We start from the raw sequence: 23,336 nt of genomic DNA, 5'->3' as shown, positions 1-23,336 counted from the left end.
AAAGGGTGTGATTGTAAATCTACAAAGAATCTATAGGGTATTTTAGTTAATTTTTTTGTTTTGTATTTTAAAAAGTCAAAGGATATCCAAATCATTTTACATACTGTCAGAGCTCTGATACCATGTGCATGTGACGGTGGTTGTGTAAAACAGGACAAACATTTGGGAGTTTTTTTTTGATGAAAACTAAAATCAAATTCTCTATCCATATGCAATATTGACAAACTTCATAGAGTGTCGGTGTAATTAATCCTAAATATTAAATTTCTATAATGGAGTGTCACACATTTCAATATATTATATTTTAAGTAAATCATGCTTTCATTTAATATATTTTTTAATCGAATAAGGAACTCAAATCTCAACCTCCTACTTGAAAAGAAGAGTGTATGATTAAATCTTTGGTGATCATTTTAATGAGCTTTTTCCATAGCTAAATTTATCACTCCAGTTTCGACAGAATTAGGCAAGGATACAATTTGATATTGATAAGTGTTACATGAATATTTGACTAAGAAAATATTCATTTTAAAAAATAATAATAATAATTTCAAAAGCTTGAAATAAGGAGCACAAAATGACATGGTATATTGTATATACTCTCTCTCTCTCTCTCTCTCTAGATATATATATATATATATATATATATATATATATATATATATATATTCATATATAATATTAAAATCCCACAAATGACTGCCAATACTTTTAGGTGCTTGTGCTTATCCTTTTCCCATCGTCCACTCTACATGGCTTGACATGCATTTTAGGACCACTTTCTGTCTGAAATTGTTTGGAATGTCTTTTGTCTGAAGTAAGCTCCTTTATGTCTTAGCATGTTATAAGTATTATAAATTCAAACTTATTGAAACCTCAAACACTACAAAACTAAGAATACAGTTAAGAAACGACCGACAGTTTACATATACGCAAATGGACCCATAACCCGCAAAACAAAATGGGTCATACAATTTTTAATTTGGTCAAAGCTAGGTCACAATGCAATCATGTTAGAAATAAAATTCAGATCACAACTTTATTAGTACGGATTAATATGTTTATGCGTGTGTAGAGACAAGTAAAAAGCATGCATAAAGCAGAAAGAACATATACCATGCATTAATACAATAGTGTCCATAATGTTCGATAAATTCTAGCACGGTAGGTAAATCAGCTTAATGTTCTTGTCAATTGTGAAATTTCCCTAATGAAAGCACTAAGGTTGACTTCAGAAGATCCTCCTTTGGTCGTTGCTTGTCGAGAAATCCCCTGAAGTTCTCTTGCCCTTGTAGTCATTTCTTGTCTATCTAGGCTTTCCAAATCCATGAACTTCCTCACAAGGTCAGCAATTTCCTCTCTCCCCACCAAATTTTCCATTCCCCCCTCCCTCTTCATGACCCTCCACCCAATCCTCCAATCTTCCACTATAGTCTTACTAATCGGGGCTTGATCCATAAGTATAGGAAAGGTGAGCATTGGTACGCCAGTGAAAACATTTTCCATAGTTGAATTCCATCCACAATGACTCCAAAATCCCCCCACCGAAGAATGGCACAAAACCTTCAATTGGTCACACCAAGCACTACCATTCCTGCGTCTGCACAAGCCTCCTTAAGCCTCGAAGCTTCCCCACGGGCCACCCACAAGAACCGTAAACCACTAGCGCACAACCCGGCTGTAATTTCATCCATTTGGGCACTTGAAACAGAAAGGAAACTCCCCATTGAAATGCACAAAACAGAGCCTTGAGGTTGAGAATCTAACCATTTATGGTAGTTAGTGTCATTGTGGCTAGTCATATGATCAGAGGCACCGTTTCCAAGTGTGAAATGAGGTATCAGAGGGCCAAAAGAGTACATAGGCATTGGCAATTTTGCTTTTAAAGCATTGAAGACTTGAGCGTCGAGCTCAAAGATGGAGGTAGAACAAGAAAAATTGTGCTCTGTCCACATGAGAAATCATTTTGACAATTTTCTACAAGAATTGTTCGCTTTCGTAAAAGATTGAAGGAAGGTCCACCAAACGGATTGATGATATTCCGGAGATGTAACCAACCCGTTTATATCTTCTTTCTGTCACGTGAAAATACATACACAACAAATTTTTATTAATCTTTTTTTGCTCATTTTGAATAAAATGTTTTACATCATAACATATATTTAAATAAAAAAATTTGTATAAAATAAATCATTTGGTATTTGGACACATCTATAATAATGGTTTTGGCATTCAAGAAATAAAAAATGTGAGCATGTTTAAGGAAAAAAAAATTACTTCATTTCTTTTAAGGATATGATAAACATTAAGCCCGTTTGGAAAGTGATGAACCACTTAAAAATGCTTTTGTTTTGAAATTTTGTTTTTAAAAATGTTGGAAACCGAATTAAAAAAAAAAAAACTCTTGTAAAAATGATGGAAATTTTAGCGGATAAAGATAAAATTTGTAACTTTTAAAATTGTATTCAAAATAGATGTCTTGTATCTTTTGTAATTCTTATATAATAACAACCCCATCAAAAGGCATTATTGAAATTAATGGATGTCAAAGCATATGGTGATTTTTTTTTTTTTTTTACCCTTAAAGAGAAGGTTGAGTGTTCAAGTCTGGTACAGACCGTGTGTGCATTTGTTTGAACTTTCAAAAAATACAATATTATACAATTAGAAATAAAAGTGCTTAAAAAAGTATTACTACCAAACAAATTAAAAATTAGTTTAATTTTGAAAAGTATACCTACATATTTTTACTGACATCAATTTTTGACAACTTTAGTAATAAAAGCAATTTTCATTGTAACATTAACAACAAGGCTTTATTTGGTTAGATGGAATCAACTAAAAAAGAAAAGAAATAAAAAACTTTTCAGACAGGCAAAGCTTTAAATGAGTCCTTTTGTATTTGATATTTCTATTTTATCCAAAAATTTAATCGTGCCAAAACAACTTGTAAAAAAAGACGCAATTTGTTTCGTGATTTCTTTCTTTATTTTTTACTAGGTTGGTTTGGCTGTGTGAGCCATATATAGATGGGAGGCTCATCTAACCCCTTTTGTTTTTTTTTTTTTTTCATATTTGTATTATCTAATACTTGATAATAATTTATTTGCCAACAACAATATATAGTTTTACCAACAAAAAAAAAAAAAAAAAAAAAACACATATAATCATTTTTTTTTTTAAGTTTCATTTTTCTTAAACTAATAAATTATTTTACCTAAAAAAATTATTATGAAGCCTTATTTTAAATTTAAATAGTAGAAATAAATATTAAACAATTATGTTATTCTTTAATAAAAATAGATATCATCAAACACAAATTAATTTATTTTTTTAGCATTTGAAATCATAAGAGTAGTTTTGATATGTATAATCACATTCTTTTCACTTTTATACTATCCAAACCAACTAACTAATATTTTCCTACAATTTTCTTGAATAAATTTTCATGTTAACCAAATATATGCTAAAAATTTTATTTTCTTTTCATTCACTTCAGTTTCGTTTGGTTAGATAGAATCAACTAGAAAATAAAGGAAATAGAAAATATTGAAATCTAGGAGTTCGTCTAGATAGAAAAAGAAAAGTTCTAGAAAATTAAAATTCTCGTAACCCTCTATTTTACTCAAAACGTTTACGGCATAAATACAAGAAAATTTTATTTTCACGTGAAAACATCTCATTATTTTGTGTTCCTATTTTACCCAGCAACTTCATTGCATTATTTTACATAACAACTTTATTGTATGTTTTTTTTACTAAATTTCAAAGAATTACAGTCCAACAACTTTATTATTGATAGAGTTTTAATTAACTTGACTTTCATTTTTAGTTGCATTCCATCATATATGAATGAAATAAATAGTAGTTTATAATGTCTAAATTAATTGAAAACTATCATTTCTTATATACATACTACTAATTAATTTTTTATTATTTTATCATTTTTATAAAATAAGGACAATTTAGGTATCTAAACTATAATATGATATTTTCATACAATTTTCTTGGATAAATTTCAGCTTAACCAAATATAATATGAATCGTAAACCACTAGTGCGCAACCCGGCTGCAATTTCATCCATTTGGGCACTTGAAACAGACAGGAAACTCCCCAATGAAATGTACAAAACAGAGTCTTGAGGCTGGGAATCTAACCATTTGTGGTAGTTCGTGTCATTGTGGCTAGTCATATGATCAGAGGCACCGTCACCAAGTGTGAAATGAGGTATCAGAGGGCCAAAAGAGTACATGGGCATTGGCATTTTTGCTTTTAAAGCATTGAAGACTTGAGCTTCGAGCTCAAAGATGGAGGTGAACAACAAAAATTGTGCTCTGTCCACATGAGAAATCATTTCGACAGCGTTGTGCAAGAGTTGTTCACTTTCGTAGAAGATTATAGGAAGGTCTACCAAACGGATTGATGATATTCCGGGGATGTAACCCACCCGCTCATCTCCTCTTTCTATCTCGTGAAAACACATACACAACAAATTTTTATTAATCTTTTTTGGCTCATTTTGAATTAAATGTATTACATCATAATGTAAATTTATATATAAAAAAATTTGTATAAAATAAATCATTTGGTATTTGGACACATCGACTGTAATGGTTTTGGCATTCAAGAAATCAATAATGTGAGCATGTTTTAGGAAAAAAAAAAAATTTACTTCATTTCTTTTAAGGATATGATAAACATTAAGCCCGTTTGGAAAGTGATGAACCACTGAAAAATGCTTTTGTTTTGAAATTTTGTTTTTAAAAATGTTGGAAACCGAATTAAAAAAAAAAAAAAAAAAAACACTCTTGTAAAAATGATGGAAATTTTAGCGGATAAAGATAAAATTTGTAACTTTTAGAATTGTATTCAAAATGGATGCCTTGTATCTTTTGTAATTCTTATATAATAACAATCCCATCAAAAGGCATTATTGAAATTAATGGATGTCAAAGCATATGGTGATTTTTTTTTCCCTTAAAGAGAAGGTTGAGTGCTCAAGTCTGGTACAGACCGTGTGTGCATTTGTTTGAACTTTCAAAAAATACAATATTATACAATTAGAAATAAAAGTGCTTAAAAAAGTATTACTGCCAAACAAATTAAAAATTACTTTAATTTTGAAAAGTATACCTACATATTTTTACTGACATCAATTTTTGACAACTTTAGTAATAAAAGCAATTTTCATTGTAACATTAACAATAAGGTTTTGTTTGGTTAGATGGAATCAACTAAAAAAGAAAAGAAATAGAAAACTTTTCAATTTTTTTTAGAGTTTGGATCGAAAGAAAGATAAACCTACAAGAAAATTTCTAACACTTGTTTATTTTCCCTAAGAACTTTTCGTGTACAAAACAGGCAAAGCTTTAAATGAGTTCCTTTTGTATTTGATATTTCTAATTTATCCAAAAATTTAATCGTGCCAAAACAACTTGTAAAAAAAGACGCAATTTGTTTCGTGATTTCTTTCTTTATTTTTTACTAGGTTGGTTTGGCTGTGTGAGCCATATATAGATGGGAGGCTCATCTGATACTTGATAATAATTTATTTGCCAACAACAATATATAGTTTTACCAACAAAAAAAAAAAAAAAAAAAAAACACATATAATCATTTTTTTTTTAAGTTTCATATTTCTTAAACTAATAAATTATTTTACCTAAAAAAATTATTATGAAGCCTTATTTTAAATTTAAATAGTAGAAATAAATATTAAACAATTATGTTATTAAACAATTATGTTATTCTTTAATAAAAATAGATATCATCAAACACAAATTAATTTATTTTTTTAGCATTTGAAATCATAAGAGTAGTTTTGATATGTATAATCACATTCTTTTCACTTTTATACTATCCAAACCAACTAACTAATATTTTCCTACAATTTTCTTGAATAAATTTTCATGCTAACCAAATATATGCTAAAATTTTTATTTTCTTTTCATTCACTTCAGTTTCGTTTGGTTAGATAGAATCAACTAGAAAACAAAGGAAATAGAAAATATGGAAACCTAAGAGTTCGGCTAGATAGAAAAAGAAAAGTTCTAGAAAATTACGTTTACTGCATAAATACAAGAAAATTTTATTTTCCCGTGAAAACATCTTATTATTTTGTGCTCCTGTTTTACCCAACAACTTCATTGCATTATTTTACATAACAACTTTATTGTATGTTTTTTTTACTAAATTTCAAAGAATTACAGTCCAACAACTTTATTATTGATAGGGTTTTAATTAACTTGACTTTCATTTTTAGTTGCATTCCATCATATATGAATGAAATAAATAGTAGTTTATAATGTCTAAATTAATTGAAAACTATCATTTCTTATATACATACTACTAATTAATTTATTATTATTTTATCATTTTTATAAAATAAGGACAATTTAGGTATCTAAACTATAATATGATATTTTCATACAATTTTCTTGGATAAATTTCAGCTTAACCAAATATATACTAGAAAATCACTTTTCTTTTCATTTACTTCACTTTTCTTTTCATTTTCCATTTCCTTTTTTTTCTTACTATTTCCATATAACCAAATCAAGCCTTCATTTTTCTTTCGTTTTCTATTTATTTTCTTTTCTTGCTTATTTCCCATCTGACCAATCGGAGCCCAAGTGAACCTTAAAAACCTTTTCTTGACACAAAGAAAAATAATAATAAAATAAAATAAAATAAGAGTACCAAGAGTGTAATCTGGATGTAGGATATATTTTGGGATTATTACGTATAAATGGTATTAATGACCCATATTTATCATTTAATGACGTCAAAGTCTCATAATTTCGAAAAAAAAAAATGAAGTTGACCAAAATGCTGATGTGAAAATGGAAAAACACAATTTATTTGCCAAAAGGTACCATTTTTAAGTTCATAGGTACTACTTTTTTTTACATGAAGATATTACTTTTTGTGCTGGACAAAAAAAGTACATGTTGAAAAAGTGGTAACTATGTGTACAAAAAATAGTATATATGTGCATAAAAGTGATATCTAATGACAAAAAAGTGGTACCTATCCTTTTGACAATGAGCAGTATTTTTTCATATCAATGTCAATATTTTGGTCATGTAACATAGAACAACACGGGAGCCTTAGGCGAGTTAGGTGGTTGCTTAACACCCCAGTCAATAAGAGGCTCCATAATTTATTATTTCAGTATATATTATAACTTTCCTAAAATAATTATAATATTTTCTTTAATTATTAAACTTCAACATATAGAAAAATTTGACAATTGACCTAAAACATTTCTATTCTTTATTTTTTTTTGCGAGCCCCAAAATTTTTTTTCTTTATACATTATAATTTACCTAAATATTTTATTTTCTTATATCATTAAACCTCAAGAAATACAAAATTTAATAGTATGCGCAAAATATTTCTATCTTTGTATTATCTTCTTTTTGGATTTTTTTTTTTTTTTTACTCTCTCTCTCTCTTATCCTCATTACATCAGCATATATACACAAACATTAAAATTAAATATTAAATATATATTTAAGTGAAAATTGGTGAAATTTCTATATTTTTCTAAGAATCCTTTTAAATTTTATTTTCTCCTTTTTTTTTTTTTTTATTCCTCACATATTTTTTCACCTATCAATAATAAGGCCCCATAATTTTTTATTTTGGTATATATTATAACTTTCCTAAAACAATTATAATATTTTCTTTAATTATTAAGTTTCAACGTATAGAGAAATTTGACAATTGACCTAAAATATTTCTATTCTTTATTTTTTTTATGGGACCCCAAAATTTTTTTCTTTATACATTATAACTTACCTAAATATTTTATTTTCTTATATCATTAAACTTCAACAAATACAAAATTTAATAGTGTGCGCAAAATATTTCTATCCTTGTATTATCTTCTTTTCGTTTTTTTTTTTTTTTTTCCCTCTCTCTCTCTCTCTCATCCTCATTACATCAGCACATATACATAAACATTAAAATTAAATATTAAATATATATTTAAATAAAAATTAGTGAAACTTTCTATATTTTTCTAAGAATCCTATTAATTTTTATTTTCTCTTTTTTTTTTTTTTTTTTTTTTTTATTCCTCACATATTTGTCCTCCACTCTCATTATAATTTTTTTTTTTTTTTTTTCATCTTCTCCACAATTACAATTTACAATCTCATAATCTCAATGTAGAAGAAGATTTTGAATATACTTATATTCTATTAAAGAATTTATTAGAGCATTAGACCAAATTATTCGAAATCAGTTTTTATTATTCTACAACTTAAATTAGTTTATAATTTTATTAATTTTTGTTATTATAAAATTATATATTTTGTTTATAATTTTTATTTATATTGTTAAATATGACTATTTTAATTAACGATAGAACTAGAGTTTGGAAAAATTTTAATGATAGATTTAAAAATTACTAAACAAATAATTAGTTGAAATAAATATATAAATAGATTTAATTAAAAGGCCACTTTCTTTTTCTTTTCTTTTTTTTTCTTTTTTTCCGTCTCTTATTGTATTGAGCCGCCGCCCTAAAACAACAGTCATTTTAGCAGAGTGCATCATGACTTTTCAAAATGCCAACTTGTTCAATACTTACACAAAAATTAGAAATGAGTATTAAAAGAGAATGAAGTTACCATATCATGTCTGGAATTGTAAAATTTATGTAACTTCATTTATGTAATAATTCCATATATTTCTAAGAAGTTTGCGTACCTGACACATCGAAAGGATAATGCTGGTTTTGCACCAAAAGGTCAAAATGGTAAAAGATTGAAAACACCGAAACCGGCATGGGCCAAACTGCAGCCACCGGAATATTCCTCCGATTCCCGACGTTGACCGCACACAGAACAAAAACATCAGCCATGATGATCGTTGGCGGCTGCTCCAGCCGGTCCAGGAGCTGCTCGAACGGCTCCTCCATCTTGGTCAAAACGGCATCGATGAAGCTGGGCATGTCGGCGCCTCGGACCAGCTCGGAAGGCAAGACGTCGGGGATTGTGCGGAACCGAATGTTAGCCGGCTTGGGCTCGAAGCCGATGAAGCCAAGCCACTCCTCCGTGACGACGAAGGTGATCAGAAGATCGTCGCTGCTCCAAGAAACTAGTAGTTTGCAGAGGTTCATCAAAGGGTTGATGTGTCCTCTTCCTGGATAAGGCAAGACCACCACGTGGCATCCACCCATTGGTTCGTGTGAATCTGATGTTCTGCTGTAACGGAGGAGTAGGAGGAGATCTAGAGAGAGAGGAGGAGGAGGAGGAGGAGGAGAGGAGAGTCTATAATTGTGTATACTTGTGTGTGTGTGTGTGTGTGTGTATATTATCTTTCTCTGCAAAGGGGAGTGTATATAAACAACTTCCTGGTCTCAAGAAACTTCATTGGCTATAGTGGCTGCGCCACCTAATATGGGTTTTCTTTACCAATTCATTATAATTATATAGATTTGTGTATTCCTCTTGGTATTGTCCATACTGATTTTATATCATTACTGTTAATATAATAATCTTATTATATTATAACCGTTGTAACAGTGATTAGTGTATATAGCTGTTGTTGCTTTGTAGGTTATAAATATATCTCCACCTTTGTATCAAGTACATTCATTTAATACATCATCAATTCAATATCTATCAATATATCAGATCTCTATTTCTCTCCGTCCCTAATTCTATCTTTGTCTCTCTGTCTCTTATCATCAACCATTACAATCGCAAGCACAAATGTAAATGGTTGAAAATGATTTTGTGATTGACTGGGAATGTACTTTATGAGTAAATGATACCTACGTTTATTTGTCACTTAGAAAAAAAAATTAGATCACACAAATAAGTTTAAAATCATTTCATAATTTATTTATAAAAATATTATTTGGAGGATGAAAATCCAAGATGTGTTTGGATCTCCTATCACACCATAATTGTGGTAGGACACGGATCTAGGAATTTATATGAAGAGGATAAATTTATATAGAGAGGTTTTTTCATAATGTCAGTGCGAGCAATTTCAAAATTTTATGAGTATAAATACAAAAAAGTATAAATTTAAGAGTGTAAAACAGTAAATGGTACGTACGTTTATTTGTCACTAAAGAAAAAAAAATTAGATCACACAAATCGACCTGAGAAATAAGTTTAAGAATCATTTTTCATAATTTATTTATAAAAATATTATTTGGAGGATGAAAATCCAAGACCATATATGAGAGTGTTGATCCTATCACACCATAATTGTGGTAGGACGTATGCCACCATATCATTGAGGGATTGTGTGTTTAATTGTCGGTTTTAAAATTACTACTCTTGATTAATAGTGCGATGTTACATTTGGCCAACCAATTTGAAAGCAGAACAAAACGACAATCCATTATTGGAGTATCAAATCGACACTTTAAATTTATATTTGCAAAATTTTTAATTAAAATTTTGAATTAAATTTTTTCTAATTTTAAATTTAAAGTATCGTTTAAGTGCAACATCAGATAATTTCTAAAGAAACTACTTGTATCATGAATTATAATTGAACTATTGAAGTGCTATGCTATCTACCTCGAACTGCATAAATGTAATAATATATTCACATTTGGATAAATTACACTTACATCCTTTGTAGTTAGGGTGTATTACACTTAATTCTTGTGTTTTGATCATTCCTCGTTACATATGTGTATCAATTTCATTATCGTCCTGATCAACATTGATGTAACAAGTTTAAAGCTTCATATGACAAATATGCTCTTCAAACTACTTTTGTTCAATGCTTGTCGTGCAAAAAAATAATTATACCCCCAAGTAACAATTCGTCAATATAATTTTCTTAAGTTGGGGGTATAATTTTGTTTTACACAATAAGAATTGCATAGAAGTGTTTTCATAGCAATTGAAACGATATATTTGTTATATGAAGTTAAGAAACTTGTAACATCAACGTTGACCATCTCTAACTGTTAATGAAACTGATGACAAAGATCAACTTGTTACACATGCATAACTAGAAGCGACATAAATGCAATTATCCAAGACATAAGGAAGGTAAGTGTAATAAATCTAAATTATAAGTGAAATAAATGTAATTTACCCTTCATAATTTCATATCACCAATGCAAAGGCCATGAAAGTAGCAACAAATGTTTTTTTTTTTGTCCTAACAAACACCAACAATTACAAATCCTAACCTCATCTTTCTTAACAGTGTCAAAATTGTCATGCCCCGGATTTTGAGACCAAAACCCAAAGTGTGATTTGAGGGACTTAAGAATTTAAGGAAAACTATGGTTATTTTACTTTCTAACAAAAAAAAAAAAAAAAACCTTATAACTTCAATGAGTTTGCATTTTAAATTCATGAAGAAAAAAATTCAATTAATAAGATTCATTAATTGCAACTTTTAGTAATATGCCTACTGAACTTTTGGAAGAAACAGAAATCTGTATAAAATCTTAAAATTCCGTAATCAACATATCCAAACACTATACTCAAAATCCCATAATTTAAAAGATATTTCATTAATAAACCATAATCAAATGTTTTCATACCATTACATACCATTAGATACATCTTTAATACCATTACATACCATTAGATACAAGTGATCCAAATAAAACTATTGTCACATAGATTAGACACCTAGAAAACACTAGGTATCAAGTACTGCTCATTCTTCCTTAACCACCTCTCTGGAACAAACTTGGAGTGTAAAATATATAGGGGTGAGCTTATTTAGCTCAGTAGAAATAATCTAACAATGGCATAGATGAGGTTTTGAAATGCATATGAACAAACTACGCCAAAAATTAACTTTTTGTCAAATAAACATAACTTAACAAAATAATTTCAAACTCATATACTGAAAGTACCAAAACCATTGCATTTCTCATTTCAAAAACCGAATAAGGAACAACACCAAACCACAACTCCTTCCCCTATGAACCTATCTCTATTTTCACTCGACTCAATAAATCATTTCTATGAACAGTTTATGCACAACCGAGAGTGTTCCATACTATCACTTCCCCTTCTAATAAGTATGGTACCAGCCCTCCCTACCCATACAAAGGTCTTCCACGTGGGTTCTGGGACTTTCACCTAGGGTAGCTCGTACCCTGTTTCAATCATTTCACCCCTTTCGAATTTCAATACAGCCACAATATCAACCATGACTAGCAGTCTATATTACTGTTGAATACATACTCAATTTTTAGTTATTCTTTAATAAATTAAGTATTTAATATTTAAAATATAACTACTATTTAATTACATTTTTTATTTAGTGTTAACAACATTATTAATGTAAGGAAAATAATAAGAGAATCGAACCAAACAACCGAAGGTCAAATTTAACGTTGCTCAGCTACGTCAGATTATTTTCTAAAAAGATAACTCTTACCTTTTCCCTTCTCTCTCCTCTCTTCCTCTAATTCTCGATTTTTCTTTTGTATTCGATCTTATCTTTGATTTTGATTTTGTCTCTCTTTTGATTTCCTAAAATTGAAGATAAAATAAAAAAAAAAATTAAAATTCTTCATGTTTTGCAAATACAGAATCACAAAACTAAAACAGAACAAAAAATAAATAAATAAATGAAATAAAAACTACAACTGTTGTTTCTCTCCTTCAGATTTTGTATCCATAAAAATCAAATAGAAACTTTGAGAAGATGCATCCGTTTCTCTTCTCTGGATTAATAACAACTCTTGTGTGGATATTTACTTACCCAAAAAAAAAAAAAAAAATCTGCATAGTTTTCATCTGGAATTGGAAAGATTTATTCTTGGAAGATTTATGAATCGAGAAAAGTAAGTAATCTTGAAAAATGAGCTGAGGATAAAGAATTTTGGATCTTGTCTCTAGAATATTTCCGATATGTGTATCTCAAGAGAGGAGATGTATAAGAAGAATTGGTGAAGACCCAGACACAAAGAGGAGAAAGAACGAAGAGGAAGAGAGAGAAAAAGGAAAAACTGGGAAAGAAGAGATGGATGATAAGGAGTTAGGTAATGAAATTATTTGACGTGGATAAAGCCACATAAGATTCGATATTTATTTCGGTAGAAACGTTCGGTTTCTCTAGTGCTCTTAATGTAAATAAATAATTTCTTGTATTAGAGTGGAAGGGTAATGTATAAATTAAATTTGAATATTTAATTAAAGGTATATAAAATACAATGTATTGAAGTGAAAGGGTGTGATTGTAAATCTACAAAGAATCTATAGGGTATTTTAGTCTATTTACAAAAAAAATTTGTGATTTAACAAAGTCAACGAAATCCAAGTCTTTTTACATAATGTCGGAGCTCTGATACTATGTGCATGTGACGGTGGTTGTGTAAAACAGGACAAAAATTGGGGAGTTTTTTAAATGAAAACTAAAATCAAATTCTCTATTTATGTAAAATATTAACCAACCTTGTCAGTGTAATTAATCCTAAATATTAAATTTCTATAATGGAGTCCAACATTTCAATATATTTTATTTTAAGTAAATCTTGCATGCATTTAATATATTTTTTAATAGAATAAGGAACTCCAATCTCAACCTTCTACTTGGAAAGAAAAGGATATGATTAAGTCTTTGGTGTTCATTTTAATGAGCTTTTTCCATAGCTAAATTTATCACTCCAGCATGAAAATTTATTGCATATTTCTTTCGACAGATTTAGACAAGGATACAATTTGATATTGATAAGTGTTACTTGAATATTTGTCTAAGAAAATATTCATTTTAAAACAAAAAAATAACAATAATTTCAATAGCATGACATAAGGTGCACAAAATGACATGGTATTGTATATCCTAACTATATATATATATATATAATTAAAATCCCACAAATGACTGCCAATACTTTTAAGTGCCTGTGCTTATCCTTTTCCATCGTCCACTCTATAGACTAAGATCTTCTGCTGCAAACGGGTCGTGCTGTATCCATATTGTACTGAAAATCGAAATTTTTTTTAAATTGGTAACTTTAGAGTCTGACGGAAAAAGGAACGACGTTAAAATAAAAAAATAAATAAATAAATAAATAAATAAAGGAAAATAAAATAACATTTTCTGCTTCAGCACCTTCTTACCCAAAAAAAAATATCCTCTTCTGCTTCAGCGCCTCCCTCCCTCGTCACCGTCCCGTATGCCATCTCTCTCTCTCTCTCATTACGATGTACCTCAAAATAGCATAGTTGTACTGGGTTGTTCAGGCATCACTTAAAAAATTAAATAGAAAGAAAATAAATATAAAATAAATAAAATAAAATATTCTCAACACCTTTTTTTTTTTTTTTTTTTTTTCTGTTTCTCAACACCTTTAAAAATTTTCTCAACTTATTTAATTTTGTTCTCAACACTTTTTCACATTTTTATCAACACCTTTTAATCTTATTCTCAACACTTTTATTTTTGTTCTCAATACTTTTTAATCTTTTTCTCTTGTCCTCAACAATTTTTAATCTTGTTATCAATACCTTTAATCTTGTTTTCAACACTTTTTAATCATGTTCTCAACACCATTTAATTTTATTTTCAACACATTTAATTTCTGACTTAACACCTTTTAATCATTACCTCAATAATTTTTAATCTTTATCTCAACACTTTTAATCTTTATTCAATATCTTTAATTTTTACCTCACTACCTTTCAACATTTTTTTCTCAACACTTTTAATCTTATTCTAAACCTCTTTAATCTTATTCTCAACACCATTTAATCTAGTTTTCACCACCTTTAATCTCTAGTTCAATACCTTTTAATCATTACCTCAATACCTTTAAATCTTTATCTCAACACTTTTAATATTTGCCTCAATACCTTTTAATTTTTACCTTAATACATTTCAACACTTTTTAATCTTTTTTCTTAACACCTTTAATTTTGTTCTAAATACTTTTTAATTTTTTTTCTCAACACCTTCAATCTTGTTATCAACACCATTTTTCATTTTTTCTCAACACTGTTAATCTGAATCTGAATCTCTTTAATCTTGTTCTCAACACTTTTTTTATCTTATTCTCAACACCTTTAATCTTGTTCTCAACACTTTTTAATCTTTTTTCTCAACATCTTTAATCTTGTTCTCAATATTTTTTAATTTTTTTTCTCAACACCTTTAATCTTCTTTTCAACATCATTTAATCTTATTTTCAACACATTTAATTTGTAATTGAACATATTTTAATCATTACCTCAATACCTTTTAATCTTTATTTCAACACTTTTAATCTTTTCCTCAATACATTTAATCTAGTTCTCAACACCATTTAATCTTATTCTCAACATCATTCAATCTTGCTGTCAACACCTTTAATTTTTTTTCTCAACCCATTCAACACTTTTTTTTTTTTTAATCTTTTTTTTCAACTCCTTTTAATCTTATTCACCTTTAAAGATAACTTTTTAATCTTTTTACTTAACACATTTAATCTTGTTCTCAACACTTTTTAATTATTTTTCTCAACACCTTCAATCTTGTTATCAAAAGCTTTTATTTTATTTTATTTATTTTTTTCTTTTTCTTTTCTTAATACCTTTAATCTTATTTTCAACTTATTTTATTTTGTTCTCAACACTTTTAATCTTGTTCTCAACACTTTTAATCTTATTCTCAACACTTTTTAATATTTTTCTCAACACCTTAAATCTTGTCCTCAACAATTTTTAATCTTTTTCTTAACACATTTAATGTTGCTATCAATACATTTAATCTTGTTCTCAATACCTTTTAATCTTGTTATCAACACCTTTAATTTTGTTTTCAACACTTTTTAATCTTATTCTCAACACCATTTAATTTGGTTCTCAACACATTTAATCTATAGCTCAACACATTTTAATCATTACCTCAATACCTTTTAATTTTTATCTTAACATTTTTAATCTTTACCTTAATACCTTTTAATTTTTACCTTAGTACCTTTCAAAAAAATTTAATCTTTTTTTCTCAACACATTTAATCTTATTTTCAATACCATTTAATCTTATTTTCAACACCTTTAATCTGTAACTCAACACATTTTAATCATTACCTCAATATCTTTTAATCTTTATCTCAACATTTTTAATCTTTACCTCAATACATTTAATTTTATTCTCAACACTTTTTATGGGAAGGCTGATTGAAGATTATATATGATGCAAAGCTTCATAATACAAGGCAATTATTGAAAAATGTACAACTCTTCAGGTACACAAAGGGTGGTTCTAATAGCGATTTCCTTCTTCTTTTTTATTAACAAACCCAATATTATCTTGATTACAACATAAAATAATAATAATCTTTTTTTTCAACACCTTAAATCTTGTTTTCAAAACTTTTTAATCTTTTTCTCAACACTTTAATCTTATTCTCACCACTTTTTAATCTTTTTATCAACACCTTTAATAATAATCTTTTTCTCAACACCTTAAATTTTGTTCTCAACACTTTTTAATCTTTTTTCTCGACACCTTCAATCTTGTTATCAAAACTTTTTTTCTTTAGTCTTATTCTCAACCTCTTTAGTCTTATTCTCAACCTCTTTAATATTGTTTTTTTAGCACTTTTTTTTTTTTTTTTTTCTTTTTATCAACACATTTTAATCTTTTTATCAACACCTTTTAATATTGTTCTCAACACTTTTAATCTTATTTTCGACACTTTTTAATATTTTTCTCAACACATTAAATCTTGTCCTCAACAATCTTTAATCTTTTTTCTCAACACATTTAATATTGTTATCAACACATTTAATCTTGTTTTCAACACCTTTTAATCTTGTTATCAACCCCTTTAATCTTATTTTTAACACTTTTTAATCTTGTTCTCAATACCATTTAATCATATTTTCAGCACCTTTAATCTCTAACTCAACACCTTTTAATCATTACTTCAATACATTTTAATCCTTATATCAACACTTTTGAAAACAAGATTAAAAAGTGTTAAAAACAATATTAAATTTATTGATAATAATATTAAATGTGTTGAGAAAAAGATTAAAATTTGTTGAGGACAAGATTTAAGGTGTCGAGAAAAAAATTAAAAAGTATCGAGAACAAGATTAAAAGTGTTGAGAATAAAATTAAAAGGTGTTGATAAAAAGATTAAAAAGTGCTGAAAACAAAATTAAATAAGTTGAGAAAAATATTAGAAGTGTTGAGAATATTTTTTTTTCCTTTTTTTTTTTTCTTTCTATTTTATTTTTTAGGTGATGCTTGAACAACTTGAGGTACACTATGACGAAAGAAGGAGATGGCGTACGGGACGGTGACGAGGAAGGGAGGCACTGAAGCAGAAGAGGATATTTTGTTTTCCTTTTTTTCTTTTCTTTTTTTTTTTTTTTTTTTTTCTCTTTTTTTTGGTAGGGAGGCGCTGAAGCAGAAGAGTGTAAATTTTAGCTGCATCTCCAAAATCCCCCATACCGAAGAATGGCACAAAACCTTCAATTGGTCACACCAAGGCACCACCATTTCGGCGTCTCCACAAGCCTCTGTTAGCCTTGAAGCTTCCCCACGGGCCACCCACACGAATCGTAAACCACTAGCGCGCAACCCGACTGCAATTTCATCATTTGGGCACTTGAAATAAAGAGGAAACTCCCCAATGAAATGTACAAAACAGAGTCTTGAGGCTGGGAATCTAACCATTTGTGGTAGTTGGTGTCATTATGGCTAGTCATATGATCAGAGGCACCATCACCAAGTGTGGAATGAGGTATCAAAGGGCCAAAATAGTACATGGGCATTGACATTTTTGGTTTTAAAGCAATTGAAGACTTGAGCTTCGAGCTCAAAGATGAAGGTAAACAACAAAAATTGTGCTTTGTCCACATGAGAAATCATTTCGACAGCGTTGTGCAAGAGTTGTTCACTTTCGTAGAAGATTGGAAGAAGGTCTACCAGACGGATTGATGATATTCCGGGGATGTAACTCACCCACTCATCTCCTCTTTCTGTCTCAAGAAAACACATACACAACAAATTTTTATTAATCTTTTTTTGCTCATTTTGAATAAAATATTTTACATCGTAACGTAAATTTACATAAAAATAAATAAATAAATAAATAATTGCATAAAATAAATCATTTGGTATTTGGACACATTGATAATAATGGTTTTGGCATTCAAGAAATCAAAAATGTGAGCATATTTTAGGGAAAAAAATTTACTTCATTTCTTTTTAAGGATATGCAAAACATTAAGCCCATTTGAAAAGTGATGAACCACTTAAAAATGCTTTTGTTTTGAAATTTTTTTTTAAAAAATGTTGGAAACTGAAAAAATAAAATAAAATAAAATAAAAACTCTTCTAAAAATGATGGGAATTTTAGCTGGATAGAGTTAAAATATGTAGTTTTAAAATTGTTTTCAAAATAGATGTCTTGTATCTTTTGTAATTCTTATGTAATAACAATCCCATCTAAAGGCATTATTGCAATTAATGGATATCAAAGCATATGGTACAGACAGTGTGTGTGTGCATTTGTTTGAACTTTCAAAAAATACATTATTATAAAATTAGAAATAAAAGTGCTTAAAAAAGTATTATTGCCAAACAAATTAAAAAGTACTTTAATTATGAAAAGTATGCCAACATATTTTTTTTACTGAAAGCAATTTTTGACAACTTTAGTAATAAAACCGATTTTCATCATAACATTCACAACAAGACTTTGTTTGGATAGATGGAATCAACCAGAAAAGAAAGGAAAGAGAAAACATTTAAATTTTTTTTAGAATTTGGATCGAAAGAAAGATAACCCTACAAGAAAATTTCTAGCACTTGTTTATTTTCCCTAAAAACTTTTCATGTACAAAACGGGCAAAACTTTAAATGAGTTCCTTTTGTATTCGATATTTCTATTTTATCCAAAAATTTAATGGTGCCAAACAACTTGTAAAAAAAGACGCAATTTGTTTCCTGATTTCTTTTTTTATTTTTTACTAGGTTTGTTTGTCTGCGTGAGCCATAAACTACAAACTACGATATAGATTGGAGGCTCATCTATTTTTTTTTTTTTTTTCATATTTGTATTATCTAATACTAGATAATAATATATTTGCCAACAACAATATATAGTTTTACCAACAAAAAAAACACATATAATCAATTTTTTTTTTAAGTTTATTTTTCTTAACTAATAAATTAGTTTTACCTAAAAAAAATTGTTAGGAAGCCTTATTTTAAATTTAAGTAGTAGAAATAAATATTAAAAAATTATGTTATTAAATTTAATAATCCATCATTATACTATTTCATTAATAAAAATAGATATCATCAAACACAAATTAATTTATTTTTTTAGCATTTGAAATCATAAGAGTAGTTTTGATATGTATAATTACATTCTTTTCATTTTCATGCTATCCTAACTAACTACCTAATATTTTCCTACAATTTTCTTGAATAAATTCTCATGCTAACCAAATATATGCTAAAAAATTTATTTTCTTTTCATTCACTTCAATTTCGTTTGGTTAGATAGAATCAATTAGAAAAGAAAGGAAATGAAAATTTTTGAAACTTTTTAGGAGTTTGGCTAGATAGAAAAGGAAATGTTCTGGAAAATTAAAATTCTCGTAACTCTCTATTTTCCTCAAAATGTTTCATGCATAAAATATAAGAAAATTTTATTTTCAAATGAAAACAACATCTTATTATTTTGTGTTCCTATTTTACCCAAGAACTTCATTGTATTATTTTACACAACAACCTTTTTGTATTTTTTTACTGGGTTTCAAAGAATTACAGTTCAACAACAACTTTATCTTTGATAAGGTTTTAATTAACTTGACTTTCATTTTTAGTTGCATTCCATCATATATGAATGAAATAAATAGTAGTTTACAAGGTCTAATTTAATTGAAAACTCTATCATTTTTTAAATACATACTACTAATTAATTTTTTTATTATTTTATCATTTTTATAGAATAAGGACAATTTAGGTATCTAAACTATAACATGATATTTTCCAACAATTTTCTTGAATAAATTTCAGCTTAACCAAATACATACTAGAAAATCACTTTGCTTTTCATTCACTTCACTTTTCTTTTCATTTTCCCTTTCCTTTCTTTTCTTACTATTTCCATATAACCAAATGGAGCCTTCATTTTTTTTTCATTTTCTATTTCTTTTCTTGCTTATTTCCCATCAGACCAAACGGAGACCAAGTGAACCTTAAAAACCTTTTCTTGACACAAAGAAAAAAATAATATAAAATAAAATAAGAGTACCAAGAAAGTGTAATATATTTTGGGATTTTACATCTAAATGGTGTTAATAACCTATATTTATCATTTAATGAAGTCAAAGTCTCATAATTTCGAAAAAAAAAATGAAATTAACCAAAATGTTGACGTGGACATGAAAAAATACAGTTTATTAGCCAAAATGTACCACTTTTAAGCTCATAGGTACTACTTTTTTTACACGAAGATATCATTTTTTGTGCTGCACAAAAAAATAATACATACTTGCTGAAAAAGTGGTAACTATGTGCACAAAAAGTAGTATGTATGTGCATAAAAGTGATATCTAATGATAAAAAAGTGGTCCCTATCTTTTGACAAATGAGCAGTATTTTTCCATATCAACGTCAACATTTTGGCTACATAACATAGAACAATAGTCATCGTGACTTTTCAAAATGACAACTTGTTTAATACTTCTATGAAAATTTGTCCCACACTAAAATTAGAAATTAGTATTAGTATTAATGCTCTGTTTGTTTGGACGTAAAATATTTTTTAGAAAATATTTTTTTATTATTTTTTGGTGTTTGATTGTCGTATTTTTTTATTTTTTGGTGTTTGATTGTCGTAAAATATTTACGAAGAAAAAATATATTAAAATTTGACAAAAATAATTTATTCATCAATTTTCGATAAGTTATTTTACATACCCCACTCGATAAACTCGACATCAACCTCGACGTAGACCTTTCCTAAATATCGATAAAGTAAAAATAAAAAATATTTTACTTAAAAGAGAAAAATATTTTTTAAAAATAATATTTTACGTCAAAATAAATGAAGCCTAAACAAGAATGAAGTTAGCATAACCTATTAAGGCAAGGCCACCACGTGGCATCTACCCATTGGTTCCATTTCGGCCGAACCCATAATAATGTGTGTGTGTGAATCTGATCTTCTACTGTAACGTAGGAGATCTAGAGAGAGAGGGAGGAGGAGGAGAGTCTGCAATTGTATGTATGTATATATATATATATATATATATGTGTGTGTGTGTGTGATCTTTCCGGGCAAAGGGGTGTGTATATAATTAAAGAACTTCCTGCCCTCAGAGAAACTTTATTTATTATAGTGAGCTGCGTCACCTAACATGGCTTTTTTACCAATTCAATATATTATATAGATTTGAGTGCTCCTCTTGATATTGTCGATTTTGTATCATTACAATTACGTAAGTACAAATGTAAGTTGTTGAAAATGATTTTGTAATTGACTGAGAATAATACTTTATGAGTAATGATGCTACGTTATTTGTCACTTATAGTGAAAAATATTAGATCACAGAAATCGACGGGAGAAATCAGTTTAAAAGTCAATTTTCATAATTTATTTATAAAGATATTAATTGTGTACGAAAATCCAAGACCAGCCATGAGAGTGTGTGGATCCTAGGCTCCTATCCCACCATAATAGTGGTAGGACCTATGCCACCGTACCGTTGAGGGATTGTAGGTTTAATTTTCGGTTTTAAAATTATCATTCTTGGTTAATGGTGCAACGTTACATTTTTAACTTTTATTCTTGTGAGCGTGCAGCGGAATAAGGATATAGAAATTTGTGTTAAAAATAATCTAGATGTGTGGTATATAGGTTTTACTTACTCTTTTAATTAATTTTTATTTATTTTAATTTTACATAAATAAAACTAAAATTAAATTTACAAAATAAAAATAAAGTGCAAGTAAAATAAATAAGATTTGAGAGATGACACTGGGATATTAAGAGTTGTTAGAGTAGATGGGGGTAGATATGGTGGGCAACCACAACGAATTCGTTACAAGTTTAAGTGTGAAAGAATATTATGAATTCTTCTCGTACATCGGATCTGAATGAAAAGAGTTTTAAACATAAAATTGAGTGTTAACACCACCTAATAACTTAAAATTTTTGGTCAAATTGCGAATCACCTGGTGACAGAATGCCCTATTTGTAAGGTGGACCCCGATCATAAAGTGATTTGTAGTAGTTCTCTTCCAGGCCCATCAGGGGCTTTTTGGGTCCTCACAGACCCAATTAACTCCTTTTAATAGTGGGGGTCATAAGGCCATCTTAATGCAAAATGTCATTTTTGCATGCCAAATCTATATTTTGAGAAGAGGTACAGTGTCAAAATGCTATATTTTAGCAATTCTGCTCCAATGGTGCATCACATCTAAAATGTTTTTTTTTTACACAACAACTATTATTTTTCAACTACTATTCCCGACTACAATTTTTTTTTTTTTTTTGTGAATGTTTGTATTTTATTTAGCTTATTTACCTTATTAAAAATAAATAAATAAAAACACTGACACACACATATATATATATACATAGCACAACAGACATATATATATATATATACACACACAACAGACATATACATATATATGCACACAACACTGACACACACACACACACACACATATATATACAAGCACAACTGACAAATATATATATATATATATATATATATACACAAGCACAATACCAAATTAGCAGTCCATGCGAGAAAGAAGAGAGAAGGAAGAGAGCAATAGCAGATTTGGTAATAGTTATATGTTGTGTTATATTTAGCACAACATTTGGAAAAGTTATATTTTGACAGCCCATTTGACATGTCATTAAAGAGTCCATTTTAAATCCACATACTATATTTTAAAAATAGCAGCCTAAATAGCAGTCCATTAGAATTGCTAAAGCAGTGGACCCTTTTAACTCAATCTCGTCTAGTCTCTTAACGATGTTAAACACTTTTACCTAATTTTTAATATATTATTGTTATACACTTTTACCTAAATTCTTATTAATATATTACTGTTAAATACGTATTCAATTTTTGGTTATTCTTTAATAAATAATGTATTTAATATTTAAAATATAACTACTATTTAATTACATTTTTTATTTTGTGTTAACAATATTATTTATGTAAATAAATAATTTCTTGTATTAGAGTGAAGGTGTAATGTATAAATTAAATTTGCATTTAATATGCATATTAAATATTCATTTAATAATTAAATATTTAATTAAAAGTATATAAAATATAAGGTATTGAAGTGAAAGGGTGTGACTGTAAACCTACAAAGAATCTATAGGGTATTTTAGTCTTTTTACGTAA

General features: G+C 28.2%; 1 protein-coding gene across 1 annotated transcript; it reads right to left on the bottom strand.

The window, feature by feature from the left end:
* Window positions 1-8,098: 8,098 nt before the first annotated feature.
* On the bottom strand, window positions 8,099-9,394 carry LOC132306751 (UDP-glycosyltransferase 87A1-like). Its single transcript, XM_059804301.1, has one exon. The coding sequence runs from the start codon at window positions 9,189-9,191 to the stop codon at window positions 8,703-8,705; it is 489 nt and encodes a 162-aa protein (XP_059660284.1). The 5' UTR covers window positions 9,192-9,394; the 3' UTR covers window positions 8,099-8,702.
* Between the last annotated feature and the right edge of the window lie 13,942 nt (window positions 9,395-23,336).

The sequence above is a fragment of the Cornus florida genome, unplaced genomic scaffold (assembly GCF_030987335.1).
Source record: "Cornus florida cultivar Cherokee Brave unplaced genomic scaffold, ASM3098733v1 CherokeeBrave_3.0.0_Hap2_Chr05, whole genome shotgun sequence".
In the NCBI taxonomy this organism is placed as follows: Eukaryota; Viridiplantae; Streptophyta; class Magnoliopsida; order Cornales; family Cornaceae; genus Cornus; species Cornus florida.
Note: the sequence above shows the minus strand (reverse complement) of the source record. Positions and strands in the feature narration are given on the sequence as shown.